The sequence below is a fragment of the Physeter macrocephalus genome, chromosome 21, assembly GCF_002837175.3.
Source record: "Physeter macrocephalus isolate SW-GA chromosome 21, ASM283717v5, whole genome shotgun sequence".
In the NCBI taxonomy this organism is placed as follows: domain Eukaryota; kingdom Metazoa; phylum Chordata; class Mammalia; order Artiodactyla; family Physeteridae; genus Physeter; species Physeter macrocephalus.
Genome location: NC_041234.1, coordinates 114,046,521 through 114,057,689, shown reverse-complemented (window position 1 = coordinate 114,057,689; position 11,169 = coordinate 114,046,521). Strand labels below are relative to the sequence as shown.

Sequence of the window (11,169 nt, the reverse complement as noted above, 5' to 3'; positions counted from 1 at the left end):
TGGCATTTTTCACAGAAGTAGAACAAAAAATTTCACAATTTGTATGGAAACACAAAAGACCCCGAATAGCCAAAGCAATCTTGAGAATGAAAAATGGAGCTGGAGGAATCAGGCTCCCTGACTTCAGATTATACTACAAGGCTACAGTAATCAAGACAGTATGGTACTGGCACAAAAACAGAAATATAGATCAATGGAACAGGATAGAAAGCCCAGAGATAAACCCACACACATATGGTCACCTTATCTTTGATAAAGGAGGCAAGAATATACAATGGAGAAAAGACAGCCTCTTCAATACGTGGTGCTGGGAAAACTGGACAGCTACATGTAAAAGAATGAAATTAGAACACTCCCTAACCCCATACACAAAAATAAACTCAAAACAGATTAAAGACGTAAATGTAAGACCAGACACTATAATACTCTTAGAAGAAAACATAGGCAGAACACTCTATGACATAACTCACAGCAAGATCCTTTTTGACCCACCTCCTAGAGAAAGGGAAATAAAAACAAAAATAAACAAATGGGACCTAATGAAACTTCAAAGCTTTTGCACAGCAAAGGAAACCATAAACAAGATGAAAAGACAACCCTCAGAATGGGAGAAAATAGTTGCAAATGAAGCAAGTGACAAAGGATTAATCTCCAGAATTTACAAGCAACTCATGCAGCTCAATATCAGAAGAACAAACAACCCAATCCAAAAATGGGCAGAAGACCTAAATAGACATTTCTCCAAAGAAGATACACAGATTGCCGTCAAACACATGAAAGGGTGCTCAATATCACTACTCTATACAATGGAATATTACTCAGCCATAAAAAGAAACGAAACTGAGTTATTTGTAGTGAGGTGGATGGACCCAGAGACTGTCATACATAGTGAAGTAAGTCAGAAAGAGAAAAATACCGTAGGCTAACACATATATATGGAATCTAAAAAAAGAAAAAAGAAAATGGTCAGAAGAACCTAGGGGCAAGATGGGAATAAAGATGCAGACCTACTAGAGAATGGACTTGAGGATACGGGGAGGGGGAAGGGTAATCTGGGACAAAGTGAGAGAGTGGCATGGACATATATACACTACCAAACGTAAAATAGATAGCTAGTGGGAAGCAGGCTCATAGCACAGGGAGATCAGGTCGATGCTTTGTGACCACCTAGAGGGGTGGGATAGGGAGGGTGGGAGGGAGGGAGATGCAAGAGGGAAGAGATATGGGGACATATGTATATGTATAACTGATTCACTTTGTTATAAAGCAGAAACTGATACACCATTGTAAAGCAATTATACTCTAATAAAGATGTTAAAAAAAAAAAGAAAAGATGAATAGAAGTAACTTTACCCTGCAGAAACCCTACCTCAGCCATGTGATCAAGGTCATTAAAAGTTGTAAGTCTTGTTGATAGTGTATAACCTAACCCCAGTCTAATTATAAGAAAAGCATCAGACAAATCCCAGTTTAAGGATGTTCTATAAAATACCTCACCGATACCTAAAAATGTTGACACCAAAACTACAAGGAAGGTCTGAAAAATTGTCACTGTCTTAGAGGAGCCTCAGGATACATGACAGCTAAATGTGATGTGAGATCATTGATGGGATCCTGAAACAGAAAAAGGACATTATGTGAAAAGTTTAAAAAAATTGGAACAAGGTATGGACTTTACTGAATAATAGGATACCAATATTGGTTGCTTGTTACCAAATTTATGATACTAATATGTTAATAATAGGGGAAACTGGGTGCAATGTATACAGGAAGTCTGTACTGTCTTTGCAATTTTTCTGTAATTAAAATTTTTCTGTAATTAAATTTTGCAATTTTTCTGCAATTAATTAAAATTAAAAATAACATTTATTCTAAAAATTCAATAAATGTCTGCCAAAACACATTAAGAATGAACAACAAAAGATTGTCACAGATCTTTCAGATATTAATAAGGGAATGTCATGAACAACTTTATGGCAATACACTTAATATTTAGATACAATGTATAAATTTCTAGAAAACTATAATTTACCAAAAATTACCCAGAAGCAATTTAAAACTGAATAGTTCTTTAATGATTAAAGCATTTGCATTAGTAATGAAAACCTTCCTACATTGAAAGCTGCAGGTACAAAGAGCTTCACTAGTAGTTCTACCAAACGTTCAAGACAGCAATAATTCCAGCATTACACTAACTATTATTCCCAATGATTGAATAAGAAGGTACAGTTTGCAACTCATTCTGTGAGTCTAACAGCTTGTTAAAAACTCTAACAAGAGTTGTATGAGAAAGGAAAATTACTTGTGAATCTCATTCGAAAGTGTATGTGCAAAAATCCTCACAAAATATCAACAACAGAAAAAAAGGATAAGATATCATTAGATCGTGGAGTTATTTCAGAAATGCTTGTTCTGTTTTGCTTTCAAATTTTAATTAATGTAATGTACCATATTCCCATATTAAAATGGGAGAATCATACGATCATCGAAATAGGTGGAGTTAAATCACTTGATATAATTAATAACATAGTCATAATAGAAAGACTTGGCTAAATTTCTATAAGAAAACTTCCTTTAAGGGAATTCCCTGGAGGTCCAGCGGTTAGGACTCTGTGCTTTCACTGCTGACGGCCTGGGTTCAATCCTTGGTTGGGGAACTAAGATCCCACAAGCCGCACAGTGTGACAAAAAAAAAAAAAAAATTTTAAACTTGCTTTACTTGAAAACTGACGATTACAAAAGATACTTAATAGTGACACACTGAGCAATTTCCATTGAAATGTGGAACAACACAAGGAGGCCCACTACCGCCACTTCAATTTAACATTAGTACTGAAGTCCTAGCCAGCATGGTCAAGTTATATTCATGAGAAAGGGGGCAGGGGAAGATGACATTTTATATATATATATATATATATATATATATAGTGCACATTATATATATAATTATGCACATAAAAATACAAAATAATATAGAGATAAATTATTAGAATTGATAAGTAAGTTTAGCAAGTTCTCCATAAAAAAACACATAAAAGAGAATGGTATTTCTATGTACCATCAACAACAGATAGAAAGTGACACTTAAAAAGATAACATCTGGGACTTCCCTGGTGGCGCAGTGGTTAAGAATCCACCTGCCAATGCAGGGGACATGGGTTCTTCGAGCCCTGGTCCGGGAAGACCCCACATGCCGCGGAGCAACTAAGCCCGTGCGCCACAGCTACTGAGCCTGTGCTCTAGAACCTGCGAGCCACAACTACTGAGCCCACGTGCCACAACTATTGAAGCCCATGTGCCTAGAGCCCATGCTCTGCAACAAGAGAAGCCACCCCGCAATGAGAAGCCTGTGTACCGCAAAGAAGAGTAGCCGCAACTAGAGAAAGCCCACGTGCAGCAATGAAGACCCAATGCAGACAAAGATTAAATTAAATTTAAAAAATAATTATAAAATTATAGTAATTAAGGCAGTGTGATATTGGTATAGGGACAGTAAAATGGACAGAACAGGAGAAGGCAGAAATAGAGTTGCTATAAAGGTTTGGGTCACCAATTTCCAATGTGGTGAGGGGGGTTTTTCCATACCAGCAATTCTTGGGACACCAGCTGGGTGTCCTACAAGTTATCTCAATTCTGACACTATCTACCTGGAGACAGCATCACATTCCACAGGTTAAGGGCTCAGTTCTACAAGACTGCTCCTGACCCCAACTTCAGAGGCCAGTCTCAAGTCCAAGTTACCACCTGTTCTTCTGACCAACCGGCTATAAATCAAAGGTTCCCCAAATCCCCTCTTTCGACTTGATTAACTTGCTACATCAGCTCACAGAACTCAGAGAAACGTTTTACTTACTGGATGGATCACCGGTTGGTTATAAAAGGACATGACTCAGGAACAGCAGGATGGAAGAGATGTATAGGCAAGTCATGTGGGAAGGGGCACAGAGCTTCCAAGCCCTCTCAAGGCACACCAGTCTCCCCAAATCTCCACGTTTGCCAACCCAGAATCTTGCCAAACTCCGTCTTTTTGGGGTTTTATGGAGGTTTCATTACATAGGCATGATTGATTAAATCATTGACCATTGGCAAACTGAATTGAATCTTCAGCCCCTCGGCTCTCCCCAGAGGTGGGGGAGGTTAGTGAAAGTTCCAACCCTCTAATCACGTGGTTGGCTCTCCTGGCAATCAGCCCCCACCCATAGGTTTCTTAAGTGTTTTCCCGAAGTCACCTCATTAACATAACAAAGCACCATTATGGCTCTCATCCGCTTAGGAAATTCCAAGCGTTTTAGGAGCTCTGAGCCAGAAACAGGACAAAGACCAAATACGTACTTCTCATTATAAATCATAATATCACATAGAACCTTGCATAAATGGATATTTGATTTTTGACAAAAGTAGCACTGCAGCGGAGTGGGGAAAGTTCAGTTGTTTTTTTTCTTAAATGGTGCTGAGACAATTGGGTATACACAGGGAAAAAAATGAAAAAAAAAAAGAAATTTAACCCTGACTTCACCACACACACACGTACATCAATATACACAATCTCTCCTCATTATTTACAGATTTGGTGCTTGTGGATTCATTTGCTCACTAAAATTTCTTTGTAATCCCAAAATCAATACTTACAGTGTTTTTGTGGTCATTTGTGATCATGCACTGAGTGGTGAATTTGAGTCTTTCAACACAGACATTGCCAGCTGACGTCGAATAAGGCAATGCTCTGCCTTATTTCAGCTCTCATACTGTAAACAAGCGTTCTTTTCAAGGTCTATTTAGCGCCACGTTTCTTGCATTTTTTTTTCCCGCTTGTTTTCGGTGATTTTGGTGTTTAAAATGGCCTCCAAGCACAGCATTGGAGTACTGTCCAAGTGTTCCTAAGCAGGCTATGATTTGCTTTATGAGTATTAATAAACTTTGTTCAGGCATGAGTTAAGTGCTGTTGGCCATGAGTTTGTCAACCTAAATAAACCTAGGAGGCAATAATCCAGTAGAAAGCATTTATTTGTGTCGACTTAAAAAATACACAACGTGAGAGTTGCAAGTTTAGTTTTATTTGGGGCAAAATGAGGACTGGAGCCCGGGAGACAGCATCCCAGATAGCTCTGAGAAACTGCTCCAAAGAGGCAGGGTGGAAGGCCAGTATATATCTGATTTTGGTGAAGGGGTAGTACATGCAATAGAGCACATATTTTTTTACAGAAGGTTTCTGCTCGTCTCGTGCAGGTTACTGCTCGTCACGAGGAGCAGTCGTCACCATGAAGATTTTTAGTGCTTTTCTAGATATGAGGAGATACAAGAATTGGGCTCATAAAATCGGCTCCTGAAAATATCTAACTATCTGAAGATCTGTTCTGCCAGTTTTTCCCAGAGCCCAGAGTGCCTCATTTCCGCTCTCCACCCTGAACTGCTTTCAGGGGGTGTTGAAAACCAGCAGCTGCAGCAGCACCTGATTTAATCCTTGTAGCGATAGATGGCAAGTGCCAATGGTGAGTGCCAATTCGTAGCTGACATTTGAGATCAAAGAAGTGCAACTGGGGCACACAAGATTCGGGTTGCAAACCCGAAAGTGTCTCACTAGGGAGTAAAAGTTAGGAGCTTTTAAAGGCAAAGAAGGGGGATTTGCATTACAAGGAATTTTAATTGGAATTAGAGGCGGAAGGGAGGTAAAGTTTGTTACTGTGACAAGTTGCAGGTGTTCTTGCCGACTCCCAGTCCTTGGTTTGTAGTTTGACCCAGTTCAAAGGTTCATGGTTCTGAAACTGTGCAACACAAATTGGGACTTGAACCCACACGCTGGGACTCGAACCCAGCCAGAACCCAGATTGGGGTTCCACCCAGTTGGGACATGCATAAAGTCCACCTTGGTAATGGCCTCCCAGCTCTATTTTAAGACCCCTTGACATAAGTGACTCCATTTTATTTCACATTTCACAAGTTCGAAGTTAATGAGTCAACAATTTGGTATATCCAGAAAAAGGAAGAGGAAATTTGTCCATCTTTACATCAGGCAGCTCTGGAAAGTGCTAAAGTAACAGCTATAGTGTGTGATGATGCTATGGAAAAGATGGAAGAGTGGCTAAGTCTGTGGATTTATAAGATGATAACCAATTAATAAAAGCATAGTGGGCCTCATTGTTGTGAGGCTGAAAGCCAAAGAAATTTACAGTCAGATTACTCAGGGTTAGGAAAATATTAAACCCTCTTGACTAATCCTGGCTGATTGGCTTGCTTGTTTCAAAAGGCAATATGGTGTGAAAAACGTTAAACTTGTAGGTGAGGCAGGTTCTCCAGGTCAGGAGACTGTGGAAGAATTTTAAAAGTATCCACTAAGTGTTGTACAGGAAAAGAGTAATGGGAAGAGAAGATTTACAATGCTGATGAGACTGGGTTGTTTTAAAAGGACATTGGCAAAGAACCTATACAACACAAACGACACTTCAGTTGGTGAAAATGTCACCAGAGACCCATAGGAACCTAATCCTGTATTTTTCCTAAGAGCACAGTTCATCATTTGCTAATTCAGTGTTTATGGTGACTTTGTAGAACATAACTATTGTGAATAATGAGAATCAGGTATATATATTTATATATAATCTTGCAAATCAATAAGGAAAAGACAACAAAGAGCTCTACAGAAAAATGAACAAAAGATTTGAACAGTTCCTTCAAAACAGAGTAATTCCACATGTCCAAAGATCATTTGAAATGGTACTCAACCTTATTAGTAATCAGGAAAATATAAATTAAAACCACAGTACCAGAGGCCTTGCAGACGACGACGCCCTGAGCCTCCCGCGCTGCGCACCTTGGTCAACTCCATCATGTTCTTTGACATCGCCATCCAGGGAGAGTCCTTGGGCTGCATCTCCTTCGAGCTGTTTGCAGACAAAGTTCTAAAGACAGCAGAAAACTTTCGCGCTCTGAGCACTGGGAAGAAAGGATATGGTTACAAAGGTCCCTGCTTTCACAGAATAATTCTGGGATTTATGTGCCAGGGTGGTGACTTCACCCGCCATAATGGCACTGGTGGCAAGTCCATCTATGGGGAGAAATTTCATGACGAGAATTTCATCCTGAAGCATATGGGTCCTGGCATCTTGTCCACGGCAAATGCTGGCCCCAACACAAGCGGTTCCCAGTTTTTCATCTGCACTGCCAAGACTGAGTGGTTGGATGGCAAGCGTGTGGTCTTTGGCAAGGTGAAAGAGGGCAAGAATATTGTGGAAGCCATGTGCTCTGGGTTCAGGAATGGCAAGACCAGCAAGAAGATCACCGTTGCTGACTGTGGACAAATCTTATAAATCTGAATTGTGTTTTATCTTAACTACCAGACATTCCTTCTGTAGCTCAGGAGAACACCCCTTCACCCCCATCTGCTCGAAATATCCTATAATTTTTGTGTTCTTACTGCAGTTCTTTCGGTTCCATATTTTCCTTATCCCCCTCCAAGTTTAGCTGGATTGCAAAGTTGTTTATGATTATGAAATTAAAACTAAAAAACAACAACAAAAAAACCGACAGTACAAGATCATTACCCACATTCCAGACTGGCAAATTTTTAGTCTGATAATATCCAGTGGTGAAAAACATATAATTCTAATACTCTATCGGTGGAAGTGTGCAATTAGTATAACCACTTTGGAAAACAGTTAGGAATTATTTAATAAAATTGAAGACACATGTACTCCGTAGCCCAGCAATTCCACTCTTGAGTAAATACCATAGAAAAGTGCTTGTATATATGCATCAGTTTTCTTAATAAGTATGGACAATGTTAGAGCTCAGAGCAGGCTGCAGAGAATGGTAATGTGCTCTAGTCTAGAAGTAACTGAGATCTTTTTTACCAGGTTTGCTCTATTTTTAAAAACATAACAATTTTCATTTTCTTAGCTTAAGATTCCATTTAAAATATTTTAAGCGTATTAGCATATTAAAATCTACAGAAAGCTAAAGACGCATTCCCCTGCTGTTGTTATGTTAATGGACATGTCATTTCTCATTTTAAGTTTTATTGTCCTTACCTATTAAATAGCGATGAGCCAATTCCACTAGCTAGAAATGTATTAGCACATAACAGAAAACCTGAAGAACAGTGGTTCAAATAGGAGTTATCTTCTCTCACAGTAACAGAAATCCCAAACTGAGCAGGCATTGTTTCAGGTGCTCAACAATGAATTAAAGGACTAAGGCTCTCTGTGTTTCACCATCATTACTGTAGGGAAGTAAAACTTGCCACCCTGAAATGTCTCTTTGGCATGCGGATTATTTGGAGCTGAAAACAATCAAGGCCCAAAAGACTCAGGAAGAACCTTTGACCTTCCCCCTAAGTACCTAAAAGAATGTAGATAGAGGACTTGTTCCAGGAAGGGAGCTATCCCTAAAGATAACTACAATTATGAACTAGGTGTGTGGACAGGGACGGACTTAGCTAAGTCTGTTGGTTAAAATTCCTTTCTGTGTCCCAATGTCTCTGCCTGGCCCAGCAAACATTTATTTACCAAACATTTGCTTTTCCATCTCCATGTCAATTGCTTTTCTCCCCTTTGAAATCCCAAACCACTAACTACATCAACATCCTCTTTTGTTTTTAGCTGAGGATGGTATATAAGGTGAGGGTTTCAGCCATTTTGGTGAGTTACTCAGTGTTCCTGGGTCTCTTCCATGTATACATGTTACTAAACTTTGTTTGATTTCCTCCTGCTAATCTGTCTCATGTCAATTTAGACTTGCCAGAAGAACCTAGAAGGGTAGAGGAAAATTTCTTCCTCCCCAACAATACCATGTGGTTGTACGATGGCTCCTGTACTTCCAGGCATCACATCTGTGTGTTATAGGCAAAGAGGGTAAAGGAATGAGGCTAAACACATGTTATCTGTCCTTCTCTTCATCAGTAATCAAAATTATTTCTCAGAACACTACTTAGATTTTTCTTTCTTTCATCTTTTTGGCAAGAACTATGCCACAAGGTCAGCCTTGGTTGCAGGGGAGACTGGAAAACAAGAATTCATCTTTTCAGCCTCTGGAGTAGAAGAATGTAAAAGAGAAATGCTTAAGGAATGAACACTGTGTGAGCCAATACAATGCCAGGTACACTCGCCTTACCTACCCCAAAGGGTTGTTATGAGGATCAGTTGTGCTGTCCGATTTGAAAATCTTTAGAATTTACAAAGTGCTAAACACATGTAAGGAATTATTATGCTCATCTTTTGGAACTAAGTATCATTTGGTACGTTAGTGAACACACATTATGATTCAATGATTAATTACTGAGAAAAAGATCTTCTATGCAAATATTATACTAGATAATTTCAATCTATCTATTTTTATCTATTTTGAACATCAGCTAGCAACTGCTAGCTTGGGACTTTGCTCAGGATAGGATATCTCTACTTAATGAACCAATGTGAAAAATTCCTTTCTTTTCTAGGAGATGAATCTGGAAAGCTTGTCATATTATTTGTCTCTGACTAAAGTTTCGACTGCGGATAGATGGAAGGCAAAGAGAAAATATTCCCTATAGAAATAGTCAAGGGAAAACTGATATTGATTTTTAAGATAAATTCAGAGTAACTCTCACAGGCTCTGGGTGTATCTAGGTCACTGGAAGAAAAAAAAAGACTGTAGCACTTTGCTGACAGATAGGAGAAATATAGTTATTTCTTACACATGGCTATTAAATGGATTCAGAACTTTTTATTATTATACCAAGATTATTTCAACCAAGTAGGAACTACATACATATATGAACAGAATGCAAGAAAATAATTTTGACAATACTATGCATTTAGATCGGTTTTGAATAAGGAACTTGTGGTTAAATTAACTTTAAAATCCCCAATAAAATGACTTCCAAATTCCAATCATTTCGAAGTGGCAGCTACTTCACACATGATTATGTGGTCCAAACAGAATACAGTGAATTAGTCGGTGGTTATTTCTCTCTCATCCAACTCCAAAATCATTCAAGGTACCACAGGGCCATTCTAGGTGTTTTCAGAATTACTAGCCTTAAGTATTGACTGAAGTGGTAATTTAGCAATCTCAACAAATGAATCCAATGGACTAGAAAGAAGAATATCTTCATTAGCTAGGAGTAAATAATAAAGTTAGCAATAACATCTTTAACTACTTAATCAGTCAACAAAGCTATATTAAGCACCTAATACGTGGCAAGCTCTACACTAGGCACTAAGGATACAACGGTGAAAGAAAAGACATATCTGCCATGTCTTTTTATGCTACATACAGTGGAGGGTAAAAGACAAATTTTAAACGTACACTCAAATATCGTTCTTAAGTGCTTAACACAATTCCTAGCATATAATACTCATTTAATAAATGTGTACTACTACTATTGATATAAAAACAAACAAATAAATAGTGTTATGAAAGCATAAAGTAGGAGGACTAAATCTATTCTGGAGACGTCAGAAAATGCTAGGTCTGATATTTAAAGCAAGTTCTGAAGGGTGAGTAGGTATTAACTCAGCAAAAAGAAGGCATACACCTTATTCGTTTCTAAAATGAATACTATATGCAGATTGCTCTATTCTCTGATCCCTAAAAATTTCTTACAATTACACGCTGATAACTTTGCTCAAGTCAATATCCCCTATTAAATGCTTTCCCTCCACTTTTTCACCAGTTCTGATCTCATTTCTTTTTCAAAGCCTAAATCTGTGGAATTACTCTGCAAAATTATGCCTTATTCCAAAAGTGATATTTGGTCTTAATCATTAGTTATCTAGGAGCTAAGATATTTGGAATGTATCAATAGATACGTTATTAAATAAGTCTTAAGTGTGTACAACTGGACTGTAAAAAGAAAGCCAGAAAAGGACAGAAATAAATATTTGGAGAAATACTGGTGAGGAACCTTCCAAAATTAGTGACAGCAAACCAGAGACGCAAGAACCTCAGAAAATAAAAACACACACACACGGGGGCTTCCCTGGTGGCGCAGCGGTTGAGAGTCCGCCTGCCGATGCAGGGGACGCGGGTTCGTGCCCCGGTCCGGGAAGATCCCACATGCCGCGGAGCGGCTGGGCCCGTGAGCCATGGCCGCTGAGCCTGCGCGTCCGGAGCCTGAGCTCCACAACGGGAGAGCCCGCAACAGTGAGAGGCCCGCGTACCACAGAAGACACACACACACACACACACACACAC

General features: G+C 38.9%; 1 protein-coding gene across 1 annotated transcript in view; it reads left to right on the top strand.

The window, feature by feature from the left end:
• Positions 1-7,304, top strand: part of LOC102996333 (peptidyl-prolyl cis-trans isomerase A-like) — a 62,247-nt gene extending 54,943 nt beyond the window's left edge. The window contains exon 4 of the mRNA XM_024128122.1: positions 6,759-7,304. Within this exon, the coding sequence (XP_023983890.1) occupies positions 6,759-7,304 (546 nt within the window). The remainder of the gene's footprint in view (positions 1-6,758) is intronic.
• Positions 7,305-11,169: the final 3,865 nt, after the last annotated feature.